This window comes from Anarhichas minor, unplaced genomic scaffold (assembly GCF_050575085.1).
Source record: "Anarhichas minor isolate MPS153535 unplaced genomic scaffold, ASM5057508v1 ptg000051l, whole genome shotgun sequence".
Taxonomy (NCBI): Eukaryota; Metazoa; Chordata; class Actinopteri; order Perciformes; family Anarhichadidae; genus Anarhichas; species Anarhichas minor.
Window position 1 is genome coordinate 5,104,322 of NW_027466497.1, and position 14,415 is coordinate 5,118,736.

General features: G+C 43.1%; 1 protein-coding gene across 3 annotated transcripts in view; it reads right to left on the bottom strand.

The window, feature by feature from the left end:
• Window positions 1-14,415, bottom strand: part of trappc9 (trafficking protein particle complex subunit 9) — a 147,359-nt gene that overhangs the window by 70,098 nt on the left and 62,846 nt on the right. For all 3 annotated transcript variants that reach the window (XM_076112819.1, XM_076112818.1, XM_076112820.1), the window contains 2 exons: window positions 9,161-9,303; window positions 1,254-1,364 (listed from right to left, as the gene is read on the bottom strand). In XM_076112819.1, coding sequence (XP_075968934.1) covers window positions 1,254-1,364; window positions 9,161-9,303 — 254 coding nt within the window. The remainder of the gene's footprint in view (window positions 1-1,253; window positions 1,365-9,160; window positions 9,304-14,415) is intronic.

Here is a 14,415-nt window from a genome sequence, read left to right on the forward strand (position 1 = left end):
GCGATTCCACTGTGGGTATGACACCACTCATAATAAACACCTGACCTGTGCAGTGTGTAGAGCATTTTAAATGACCACAATACATTATCTCACAACAACACAGGCGGTGTTGTTCGGGAAGCTAATTTGAAACATGTATTCAACTCGTAAATTCTGAGGTGGTCTGATTCTCAACATAAAAACAAGAAATCTGTTGAAGAAAGTTGAATTCACTTGAAATCAACTTGCAGTTTGAGGAAGTATTAGTTGGTTCCACTAAATTCCTGCGTGACGTTTTGCAGCGTGTTTTATTTCACAAACAAATAAAACAGCACCTCTAAATGCAACTTTTTCTTTGGAGGTCTGAAGTGATGTTTATTTTTTTTGTGGTTAGAAATGCTGGTGAGCTGATCCTAACAGCTCACTTCTGCACAGGGAAGATTATTTGTAGTGAGCTGAGTGATGAGCTGTTTGGCTCCGTCTGAAAAGATCTCTTTCCGCCCCCTAATTCCCCTCAAATAATAACATTCCTCACAGAAAGGCCTGTGAGTCACCAACAGTGCACCTCCTCTCGTGCACTGGAGAGACAGTGCTGACAGGAATCTTAATTTGCTACTTTAACACACAAGGTTTGATGTTGTAGATGTGCGTGTGTGTGTGTGTGTGTGTGTGTGTGTGTGTGTGTGTGTGTGTGTGTGTGTGTGAGAGAAGGTTCAGTATATCGGCCTGTCAGTGGTAAATGCAAAACAGGGGAGACACATTAGGGATGAACTCATTTTGGGCCTAAAAACAGAAACAGAACTTGTATTGTCCTATCTCCCCCATATGTCTTAGAGACACTCAAACTGAAACCCAGACTAACAAAATGATTTTAGGTGAAATAGCAGCTCTTTACAGATTAGTGAGGAACCCTTAAACATAAAAAAGAAGTAGAAAACTCATGAAGAATGTTGGGGTGGAATTAATGCTACCTGTAACCTGCTGGCTATAGCTAAACCAACATATCAGTCTCTTTTAGAGGGAGTATGCCGTCTCACACAGTTTGTAATGAATATGATGTTTATAAGTCTGCTACTCAACCCTGGGATAAATTCTACAAGAAGTATTAAACTCTAGGGATGTCATGATCATGTTTTTCTTTGCTCCGAGCATAACTGGAAGTAGAAAGTAAGTTGAGAAGTATTCAGTGAGTTCATACATTTTGCCGCCACATGGGACGATACCGATAGGACTATGAATCAATGTGTTTGTAGAAAGAGAACCCTTCCACTCACCTCTGGCACTCGCTGGCATGGAGAACCAGGTCCTGGTTGTTCTTGGCGCTGACGGTGAGCTCGTGCTCGGTTGGGTTGAAGATGTCGAGCAGTAGATGACACTGGCGGGTGCTGTGGACAGACGCAGACGCGTGAATTTAGGGAAGAATCAAAATCTCTCTGTTTACTTTAATAAAGCACAGCCTCGTGCACCATTATACACAAACAGGGTGTAGGTCGACTCCGTTGTCTATATAACCTATGCATAATGGCCCGTTTATGTGTATGTGAGTTTATACTTCATGCATCAGGCTGATTACTTTCTAAAAATACACGGCCACATACGCCCACGCGGCAAATGCGCGAGATCAAGAGAAGACACGGTGTGAAGTACTCATCGGTCCTTGTCATAACATCAAAAGGTGGCGGTGCTTTCATCAGGCCCACAGGCCCGGCTGAAGCAGGCCGTCTCCACATCATCCCAGGCCTGCCTTTCTCATGCAGATCATAAGAGGGCCAATTTGTGATTTAGATCAAGACAGGAGATGTGATGCTGGATTTTCAAAGAGTTAATTTTAACCCGCAAGTAGTTTTTTTTTTTTTTTTTTTCGCCCGTTAATGATGGATGAAAGGAATGAATATCTCAAAACAGAAAACAGAATGTCCAATGTGGTGTTACATTAATAGTTTATGTAGGTGTACAGGAGGAATGAGACAAGACTACATTAAATCATTTACACATAACATACACTTGTCTTGAAGAGTCTCCAGGGTGAGGACATACTGTACATCCACGAACAGCTAAAACATAGAAGATAATCCAGCACTGTAGTCCAGATACAGTACGGCCGCAGTATTCATATTTATTGATGTGGTGTTATGTATATTATGTTGGCCATAAATACATATTGAATGAACATATATTAGAAACACAAACATGGATACATGCAGCGATATGCGTGTAGTGAAGACATTTGAAAAGAGATACATGATGAATAATACATAAATAGATACAAACACACAAATGAAATGAAGGGAAGGGAAGGGAGGTTAAATGACATCAAGTGAAGTGAGTGAAAACATTCTGAAAGAAGTTTATATATCTTATATAAACACGTAGAAACATTCATACATAAATGAAATAAAGTTAAGTACTGTGAAGTAGAAGTAAAGTGAGCGAATATAATATAATTCGCTCAATTCAGGATCGAGTAATCGCATGCAGAACAATCTGCCATGTTGGCCCCTGAATATGAGACGGCCCTGATGATAAGAGAGGAAACACGAGATCCTCACGTCCGTCACGCAGCGACAAGTGTTGGGCGTCATTTCGTAGCTTCCGTTGACGATGACTTGTTTAAGAGGCAGCTCTGTAGAACTGAGTTTCTCCACAAAGAACCACACACAGGCACCACGTCAAAGCCTGTGTTCACCGGAGATGCTCAGAGAAAATAAGTCATTTAAAAAAAAAGACGAATCAACGAAACAAATCTTAGTCAAGGAAGACCAAACGAGCCCTACTGCCGCCAAAAACGTATGAATGTTATTCGACTCAGAGTTTCTTTGTTCGAGGACAGCCCGAGTGTGAATACTACTCGGTACAATATGACCCTGAAAAAAATTATATCCAGAAAACATCACGTCTCATATTTGAGCCAATACGTTATTTTTCAGAACGCCATCACTCACAATAAGTGGAATCAAAGTGCAAAAGCAGAAAACAGATAAATGAAACGCTGCCCTTCTCCACATCCTCCCTCCAGGTCACACAAAGCCCCCCCTCCCCCTCCCCCCTTCCAGCCAGCGTATTGCCTCTTAAACCGCAGGGGTTAATGGAGGCTTAAATTGAGCTTGCCCAAGTCCCAAATAAACTGCTGTGGCAATTAAAGGAGCATATTTTTGAAGGCCTACCAGTGTTTCTTTAATTGTCTTTGTCGGCAGACGTGATTAACGTGCCGAGTGGGGCGAGGTACTGATTTATAGGCCGGGCCGTTGAGCTGAGGTGATCAATCACACTGCCCAGTTAAGAAACACAGGCTCATTGCTCATGCACTAAGTACCGCAGATAAACTGAGGGAAAAGAAAAGAGCCGGGGATAAAGGCACAGACGAGGTGGAGTCGCACCTTTTGATACGAGTTCACAGAACAGCGGTGGACGACTTTGTTCAGGAACTGTTGCCGAGACTTCTACAAAATGTCTGTAGACAAACGCTGAAGATTATGCTTTTGAACCAGAGGGAACTGAATCTTTTTGATAAGTATTCTGCTGAGCTACTACGCAGGGCACCGGGATGTAAGCCAAATAAATAATTCAAAACCGCCAATAGGGTTTCAAACAAATTGTCTCCATTTCAGGCTGTGAATTTTTAAATTCCTATTTAGGAGCCGAGTCGGCGAGGGAACAAAGTTATCCAAATTGAAGACATATCAAACCTGCTCCTTTGCTCGTATCTGTGCAAACAAATCGTCCATCAACGGAATATCAATACCTCTGCCTCATGTGCATTTAATGAAGCACAAAACAACATTGGCTGCGTGTGTTTCTCAGTGTAGGGATTAGTCAACGTGACCACAACGGGCACCTGAGTGCAAATGAGGAGCCGGTCATGAACACAGAGCAAGACCTTTACCACAGATCATTTCAGGGATAGCTGGTGGTTTAACAAGTGGGGGGGAAGAAAGAGCAAGTTAATGAATGCCACTGTCCATTTCTGAGAACACTAGCACACTAACAAATGAACCGTGAGGTCAGCATTTTGCTATTATTGATTTGAAAAGGACCCCGTCGCAGTGGAGTAACTCTCTAATCCTGGCGCCGAGACCACGAGCAGACGTCAATACGAAACCAACAAATACCAGAGTCTCATCGTCTCTGCTCCTGCGTCAACAACACAGAGCAGATCGGCACCGACATTGACGGCGCATTAGTTTGGACGGGGGATATTGTTATTGCGAGGCCGAGGGTGGTAAACATGGCGCACACAGCGTGGGAGGAGGCAACGGCGCAAAGATCAATGGAGCTGGGCCCACGCCTCAGTCAATCCTGCAAATCTATGATCAATAAGTGCACACAATGTAATGGTCCTAATTAGCCTGGTTTGATTTACAGTACTGTCAATGATGGGCTATTTTTAGCTTTACGGGATCCAATAAGTGACAGTTGACTAACTTAATGTCCACGTTTAAAGATTTAATAACTTGTGAGAAGTAGCTAAAAAAATAGATAGTCACCCACTAAAAGGCCAGTTCACCTAAAACTTAGTTTCTCCTTAAACAGTATTTCACAACACAGATAGATTTAGATCTGTTTCCGTTTTCAGAAAGCTGTTTCTGAGACGTTGGCTTCCAGCCCAAAACAATAGAAGTGAATGGAATTATATCTGTAGTGCAGATATAAATATTAAATAAAAGACATTTATTTGACGACCCACTCTTTGGGGACGACTGCTCTCGATTATCTTTCTTCGAGAGAAAGTAGTTCGAATACAAAATGTGTCCAGCGACATCTGTTCGCTGAAGGCAACAGAACAGCGGAGGGTTTCCTTCATTTATGAGCTGCAAAGTGTTCGAATTACACAATGCTAAAGATGATACACAGGATGACCTTTAATGAAAACACATCAGTTCACTTCCCCCAGTAGAGCAATGTTTTTTTCCTTTTTCCAGGGCAACACCGTGTTAAACAAATGGGATTTTAACAGGTCCCTTTACAGTATGGATCACTGAGTACTTCACACATCCGGGCTCACTTTCTCCAACAGATCTGTCACCTTACATATGGCTCAACGGGAGAAGGCTCATGGGGAGAGAGTAAGTTCCGTAGTGAATATGGCAGGAAAGCAAAACCATAAGCAAGAGGAGGCATTAAAATGTATACCGACGTAAAGGGAGCACAAACGGGGGTACGAGAGAGGAAAAGTAATGAAAGACGTCACGAGAGACCCAGTGAAAAGGAGAAACAGATTAAGATGATAAAGAACGGACAGAGGACCTGAGGAACAACCAAACAGAGAGAGCATTTAAATAAAATAGAAAATAAGTGAGTATAAGTTTCAAGAGAGTCGGAGAGAGAGAGAGAGAGAGCACAACAAAAGGAGGGAGAGAGGTACATGACGATTTGTCTTTGATTTGTCTTTGACCTGCAACTGTTGGGTATTTTAGTGACGTGTCACACACTGCAGTTGGAGGAGAAGCCCAGTAGAGGAAGTGTCCCTGGTGATCCAGCAGTGCACTGCAGTTAGGGTGCCAGGATTCACCACATTTTATGCCAGCTGCCAGCTCAGAGCAGGTCGACGGTGCACTCAGAACAGCCTGCGAGTTCTCCCCTATTTCTGTGCTTTCATTCATGAAGGCCAAAACGCACAAACCCCCCCCACCGAAAACTCGAATCATGTTTTGTTGACAGTTTCAACTTCACCATACATTCTTCAACCAGTGGACACGTCCACAGTTTTATTCTGATTATAGCAGCGATGCCAGGAGGGCAGAATAAAGATTAATATCGGATCCTACCAGCATCTGTCATCCACAACAGCTGGCATGGATGAAGGCCTCCCCTTCTGGTGAGGTATGTGTTGCATCTACACTCGCTAATTGGAGTGATGCACATTGTCAAAGCCTTAATTATACACATGACATCCACTGGTTACCTTGATTAAATCTTATATAACCAGCACCAGGCAGGTGCTAAATAACTACACACACACGTCTGTGTTGTACTCAAAGGAAAATCCTCAGGACTCTTGGAGACAGTGGTGTCTTTGAAGCCCGTGGTCTTCAAAGACACCACTGCACTCGGAAGCTAACGATTAAAACCTTTTGCTCTTTGCATCGCTTGAACCACCTGTTCCCACATTTATATTCTTGTTCATAAACAGTTATAGGAGCAACATCTTCAACTGCAGTAGATTTTCAACATGCAATGTGATGACTTTGGTACAATCTGGTCATAAGTGCATCTCCTTTTTTAAACAAGCATCTAAGAGCATAAACCAGAGCAAAAGTACAGTGCAGAAACAAACTAATACGATACAATAAGTGCTAAGTGGAAGGTTCTGGGTAGTACTTCTTGAAGAGGTGAGCTTTCAGCCTGCGCCGAAAGACTCTGCTGTCCTGACGTCAGTGGGGAGTTCATTCCACCACTGAGGGGCCAGGACAGAAAACAGCCGTGACCGGGTCGATCGGCCGCAGGGACCTCTGAGCGACGGGGCAACCAATCGCCCCGAGGCAGCAGGAAAGTATAAAGCAAGAAAGTAAGCGTTTCAGAGGTGAAAGTAAGACTTTACAGGACACAGAAAAATGTACGCGATGTGGAGCAAGATAATGAGACAAGGACGAGAGAAAGAATGGATGAGGAAGATAATTAGGGAGAGAGAACATGCTCATGGATCACAGGGAGAGATTATTCTTCCTCTCTTTTACTGTAACTACTGTGCCTGTTAGGACATGAGGGCACAGCAGCTGAAGCACACTTCAGCAACAAGGAACTGGACTGTCAAAAAGAAAGTGTTTTGTTTTTTTAAAGAGAGAGAGAAAGAAAAAAAGAGAGACAGAGAGAGAGCGAGAGAGGTGGATAGGTGGGTAGAGAATGAAGGAATGACTGACAGAGAAACACAAAAACAGATCGAAGTTGCCGTATTATTGAGCAATTATCATGCAACCACTTCTACATTCCTCTCCGAACTTGCAGCCAGAGAGAAATCCAATATTTCTCATCCCGACCAGTAAGGTGTGTTACAGCACTTTAATGTCCGTCCAGGGGAGGAACGCTAACAACTAATGCATGCATGTGTGTGTACGAAGCCTGAGGTTATACAAACCGGATGGTTGTGATTAAATTCTAAAACGCTCCTTCAGGTCAAGTGAAGCGCTTTATTAAAAAAAATATACCGGTGTTATTATTTATTAACATTTTAATACATTTTTGAATGAAAATGAGAATTATCGTTTTAGTATGTTCTTGAGGTTTCTTTAACTGAGGTTTTACTGATGTGGGCCTGTAAAACAAGTGATATTAAGATAAACAAATATACATAATCCGATTTAAGATCTGTATGTAATCTCCTTAAACCTCTCCAAGGCATTTCATTTCAACACATCTCAAATGAGATTTGCTTATTGCGATGATGCAGGAAGTGTTACGGGTGCGGTTGAGGTAAGGTCGCAGTGTTGGGACGATGGTATTTCAGCCAGTGCAGCATCTCTAAGTATGCATACGTATCAGTGCTGGGCCAAGATGGATGGCTTAAACTGTAGATATTATCACAGCTAATGATTCACCTCAAGTGGTCATTACTCGGCTACAATCCGTCTCCCTCGCCTGGAGTTTCTTTTTTCATGAGAGTTGGGGAGCTGAAAAGTGAAGTGAAGTGAGACACCGGGAATGTGTGTGTGTGCGTGTGTGTGATGGTGTCTGCAGTAATGTATGTGCATGTAGAGAAAGAATGTGAGAACATGAATAAAAAGACTGAATATCCATTCATCATCCGTGCATGTCTGCCACTATGTGACCAGAATAGCGTTTCTTAGTCCCCTGGTTATGATCGCAGTAATGTCTGAGTGAGTATTGTCGCAGTGGTTAAAGAGAAGGTCGATATGTATTCACCAAATCAAAAGAGAAAAGAAATAGCTGAATTTGTATCATACGCGAGATAAAATGAGCCTTTAGAATCGAGACGTATCACCTAATTACCAGGACAAGAGCGGCCGTGAGGTCGATTTTTCTTAGCTTTTCTGGCACTCCAATGAAGGTTGAGTATTATTTCTATCTCGTCAGACAATGGCTGGTTTTAAATTAACAAATAAAAAGCCCATACACACAAAAAGTGGCGGGTTTAAATGCTCATCAGATCATTTGCACTGAGGCAGAACTACCGGCTTTTCGACAGATGCTGCTTTACCAACTCACTCTGAAATAAAGTAACTAAATCATTAAATCATGATTTAATGAATCATTACATGAAATAGCCACGTTTGACCGACTGAATTTGATTCCTAGAAGTCAAACCGGCTTGTGACGTGGGGAAAACAACTCTTCTAGCATTTCAGTTTCATTATTCACTTTGTGTTATGACAGCTTCAAGAAAACAGTTCTGCATAGTGGAGGAAAATTAGTCATTTTTGTGAAAATGCAGTACAATAATTCAACTGAGGACCAAGAGCAGTGCCCAATACAGAGCGAGGAGAGTGGATACTGGACCTCATGCACAACTTAAAATGGATGTTGCTCTGTGTCTGCTGGATGTGTAGCCTAAACAGAAACCATACCAACTGCCACCGTACTACTACTAGTGGCCAAAAGAATATCCCTTAAATTAGGTTAAAGGCAAGTGTCAACACATTCCTGAAAAAAAAGCCTTCAGGTGGAACAATGTCTTTGTAGTTGTGTGTCGCGGCCACTTGTACTTGTATTTTTGTATTTTTGTACGATTCATCGGGCTGATTCTGACTCAAACAGCTGGATCGGTTATCGGTGACAATGGGCCGATCTATTCGATTCACATCTATATGCAAATAATATATACATCATATACGTACGTTCTGACTAATTCGCTGCTGCATAAATGTTGACATTCTGATTGCAATTCAAAGTTAAGAAAACAAAGTTGCATGAACGAATGATCCCGGTCACTTCCTCAAAGCTCGGCATAAGCTAAATGAAACATTGGCCGATACCCAAAGCCCACGTGCTCGCTATGGGTATCTGGACTGAAAAGTCGGATTGGTAAATCCCCAATTATAACTGTGTTTTACTGCAAAAGAGACATTTTTGATATCTCTCTATTTACAGCCATGAATGTGTTATGAAGTCAAATGTGACAGGAGAAAAAGAAAACTTGGGATTCAAAAGGTTAATCATCCCACAGCTCACATAAACGCCACTAATAACTTCATTAATCCACAGACAGCGATGGTCACTCATAGGTTACCTGGTTGCAGGGAGGGTGTTGACTCTGGTGAAGAAAACAGACGGCTCCACGTCTACATGGACCCCCAAAGACAGCTCCCTGTGGTAGCCCTCCACTTTGCCTGCTCCCCCCGAGTACTTGAAGTTCAGAACGGCTTCCAAAGTCTGCAAAAGGACACGAGAAGGTTATAGATGTAGATACAGCTGGTGTGACAGTGTTCTACAATGAAGGGCTGATTCAGCAAGAAAAAAAACTGTGATTTCAAAGCCATATCTGTATAGAAGACCGAGTGTGATTAGGGTCAGAGGTCACAGCCTGCATGTTGTTTCCTGCAAATCCATCAGCCAAACTGGTCTGATTTTGAGATCGATGCATCAGAAGTCATTACGGTGAGATAATTAACGCACCTCAGCACAGCCAGCGTGCCCTTTAATGAAAAGTGTAACGGTGAGAGGGGGGGTAGGATTGGTTAAAGGGAGCATCCAAGGTCCCGCCTTCCCTCCTATGGGGCCTACGTCATCTCTCCACATATTGCTGATGGAGGTACTGGCTTTGCCTTTCCAGAACAAATTTCACTGATCCTTTGATTATTTTCACTCTTTATCCCCTCTTGTGGGGGGTGCAGAGAGCCAAGTGCAATGATTCGGAGCCTGCTGGCTAGACGTCTGGCCTATTACAACCTAATGACGGAGGCACAGCACACCGAGCAAAGAGATGGAAACATTAGAGAGGATTATTGTTATCGTAGACCAAGCACCTTAATTCTAAAACGTCACTTATTTTGAACTGCATGGGTTTCATTCCACGTTCTTGGAATATTTTCATGTTATACCTAATGATATTATCGTTCCTTGCCCCGGTATTCTTTTTTGCTACGCTAGCAGCATGGCTCTCACATCGCTATACCGCTCTCACAGCTAAATGCATTCTACAACACAAACACAGTTGACAGTAGATCAAAGTTGTATAAAGACCCTGAACATAATGGCATTAGCATGCTTCTGACTGATGGAATACTTCATAAAGCAACCCTTGATGCAAAGTCTGCAAATTAAAATCCTGATATCCTTCCCTGAACACCATTTCCCCCACGATCAGTCATCCCAGTGGAGCCGGTCTGCTTCAGAAGTGAAGGCAGAGCAGCAGCCCCACAATGCAGCCAAGAGACAGACACATGCTGCGCTGGCAACACAATGAGAGGACAGGCTCGTTGATATGAATCTCATTTGAATTGATTGACTGAAATCTCTCAGATTCCTTGAGCAGTCCCACTGTTTGAAGGCCATTTCCATTAAAGTCTATGTTTTCTCTCCAACAGTGTTTGCTTGACTTGCTCATGTTGGGTAAAGGATAAGGCAGGTGTTTTATCTTTTTAATTAGTGTCAACAAAGCCCACGGAAAGACAAAAACCAACACACGAGTTTATCCTTCCAACAATATTGTCTGTGTTGCCAAAGCCTGATATTGCCACAGAACATTTTCGTCCAAAAACTATTTAAAACACATGAAAATAGATACAATTTGTAACAATAAACAAAGCCAGTGTGTAAATGTATATATTCTGATTTACGTATTTCTATTAATGGTGAGGATTTCTGATATCGAGGGCATACGTTGGAAAAATATTTCTTTCCAGCAAAAGAGTGCTGTGTCACATGCAGCTGTGTGATCCTGGAGCTGCATGTGTGGTCCCAATGGCCACAACACGATCCTCTCCAGGAACAGCGATTGTCTCGGTGACACCGGCAAACAGCGGCCGTGCACCCCAATTCCCTTTCCAGACCCCGAGCTCTCCCCCTGCGTTCAATCCTTCTCCTCGCTCTGCTCTCCGCCCCCTCAGGACCCTATTTCAATCACACTGGGCTAAAAATAGAACCGGCTGTAATGAGCTGACAGCGTTGTGAGCAGGCCAGCAGCAACACACGGCCTGACCGCGCACATGCTCTACCTCCACAGGCACGCAAGCAATGTGATCCGTGAGAATGCCAAGAATAAGGTGACAGTTTGATTAAGGCGGTCGCCTCCATCACCAAAAACCAGGCAGCATGAGCTGTTTACGTTGATGCATTGTAGCTTGTAGCCAACAAGCAAACAGGAAATAGAAGGAAAATAGGAAATAGAGGGACATGGCATTTGACTTTATTCTGTAATTTCGACGAATGACGTACAATTGTCGAAATATGACAGCTTGCATCCTTTAAAGCTACACTATGTAACCTTTCGGGTACAAGCGGTAGTTACATGATAATGCAAAAATGCTACCGTTTAGCATTTAGCTAATTCTAGTGGAGCACATCAGAAAGTTCGCAATATTTACATACATTTTGCTAAAACAATAAGCTCCTCGTCTTACCAGACAAAGTGAATCTTTGAGCAACGGTGTGTTTTACTTCTTTGGGATTCAACTTTCAATTTTTTAGTGGAAGAAGTTGTTATTTCTTCTCACCAAAGTTGAATCGTCTCGCTGAAAGATATCTCAAGGTTACCACTGTTGTGGAGACCCGCTATAGGATGTCCGATTAGAACTGGCACAGTTACTATACGTTGAATCACACACTCGGTCATTTCCACTTGAACGGTTTCACATTGTTACCGTGCATTGAAGTTCCTTTATCGCTCCCAGAAGAACAGTATTGGCATCGGCTGGTGTCTCCACTAGCCTTTGTTCTATCTTTTTTTTTTAAATGCTTATGTAATCTGAGCTTCGAGCTAAGCATCACAGACGTGACACGGATAGCAGACTCGCAGTGATAGACGGGCTTTTACCTTGAATGCCTTCACTCAATATTTATTTTGCTGTGTCACAACAAAGCCTCTGTGGACCATCCATCATACCCATCCATACAAATGATGAAGCATTTGTTTTGACAATGGAGGTGAATTCCCAACGTCAAACACGCAGTTTTCTCTCTCTTGCACATGACGGGCGAACAAAAAAACAGAAAGAAGAGGAAAGCTAAAGGCTTTTTGGATGCTTTGGCACTGGGATAAAGATCCTGACACATCTTGCGGAGGACACATGCCTCCTGAAAGCATCCCAGGGACAGGGAGGTACATACAGGGAGGAGTTTAGTAACACCGGAGCGATGACTCGCTAAGGTGTCTCAAACTATCTAGCATTTCCGACCACAACAACAACTGGAAGGATTTAAGTAACATCCACCTGAGGGAAAGGAATACGCTGAACAAACTACACTCAGTTATGAGCTCCTTATGTATTATTATGCGTTCTCTACGCTTTAAGCATTTTCAAAGTCTTTATTGTATGCATTGAAACCTACACAGTTTACCGTTTACAGCGCGTGACAGCCACCAGATTATACTGTGCATTACCATCCCATAAGTGTCCCAGAATCAAAAGAGAAACGACAAGTGTGTGGTCTTATAAGACCACCTCTGTTGTAGAAATAAGATTACTGAGAAAATATATTTAGGGTCTTTAAAGGTTTTTGGGAAACGTGTTTATAAATGGAACATAGTTGGGCGACAGGTTCCCACTGGTCATCTAGTTCTCATTTTTTTTAAAGATTGGAGTGGCCTCTACTAATAAGTGTGTTGTTGTGATATCATTGCCAACAGTGATATCACAACAACACACGTATTAGTAGAGGCCACTCCAATTGTCTCTGGCAGACAGGACAGATGCAGTAAAATAGCTTAAACCATGGCCGATGTGATACACGCCATGACCTGCTGGCCCCGGACCAAACGGGATGAAACCACGTCTTAGACCTAAATCTGGGCCATTGGTGCATTTGGAACCCGCCACAGAGCCCCCATTGTCAGAACTGGTCTACATTCATCTTTATGCACCACTTATTCAGTGTAGGGAGGCTCCCACCTGACTGGATGGTGTATTGATCTCTAAGGGCCTAATTGCGGTAGGCTAATTGCAAACTCAGCTTTATTTGTGTGCTCAAAGTCCTCACTTAGTGCTTCCTGTTTGCATTTCATGTTTATAATACAGTTTGTCCAAAGCACGACATCGTTTAGCCCCATTTTGTTATTTAAACTCACAGGACACACACCTGTATATTAATGAATATATAAAAATACTTAGTGGTTAATGGATCTTTGAATAAAGACAAACCGACTTGAGGTTGCAAGAGAACAAAGGTTTGAAAATAAAATGGCTTTTTGCACTTCTGATGAGTCAGGAAAGTCACACGCAGCTAATGGAGATAATTGTAAACGCAAGAAATAGAATTTCACCTCGTCACTTCCACAGTCTCAGCAAAAGCCACAGTAAAAGGCACCGGTGTGCAACACTATTACCTCCCTGCAGACAGACAAATTGGAAATGGAGTAAAGCCGCCGTTAATGGGTGACACGTACACTCACTTACAACATCAATTTCTCCGTCTGCTTTCAAAAAACATTTATTTTTCCCACCTTAATCTGGAAAGATATGTGATGAGTTACATGTTGCACCAGCAACACGTTCTCTCTTCTATCATGATCTAGCCATGGATCCCAGGTGTTTGTGTTCTCAGGAGGTCTTCCATCATATCTGGGACAGCTGGTTGAACAGTGGGTAGACAAGAGGGTCACAGTGTACTTTGATGATGTGATAAAATGGAAGTCTGTGTGCCTAATTGTCCTTAAAATGAGGCTTGACCCCTGCTCAGGTTGCATCTGCCTAGCGGCAGGAAAGCGAGCCATGAGCCGCGGGAGCCATTTAGTCGCCAGCGGCTGCCTCGGCTTCTGCGGGGAACTGAGGAATGACTCGAGGGCATTGGTATGCAGCGTGGATCCATTAGGAGCGCTGCTGGGAATGACTCTCATATGTACACCCGGCTGTCAATCACTGAGCCAATCAACTGGGCACCCCAGGGTCCGCACATGAGGAGAAAACGGTAGGAAGTTAAACAGCGTCCTGAAGATAGCTTTACATCTAGCTGAGGACGTGATATACAGATCAAAAGGAGCAAATGAGACCACCGCACTGCCTTTCATACAACGTTTGAGATAAATCTTCTTTTGGGTTTTGTCCGTCTGCTTCTGAGACGCACTTCCGTGATATCCGCGGCCTTGAGAAAAGCTTTGCATCAATGATTGATGAGAGAAGAGGGCAGGAGGGCTGATGAGAGCGAGTATGTTCTGTATCCGTCCCACGGTGTGATGAGTTAGCAATAATCTCCGGATGATGAGGAGCGAGGGGCTCTGTGTGTGCATTTGACAGCCGATGCGGTTTAGAGCATCTAAAACTGCTCAGTAACAACCAGGCTGCATGCAGACCAAAATAGCTGGCACTGCTGACAGGGAAAGGGATTTTA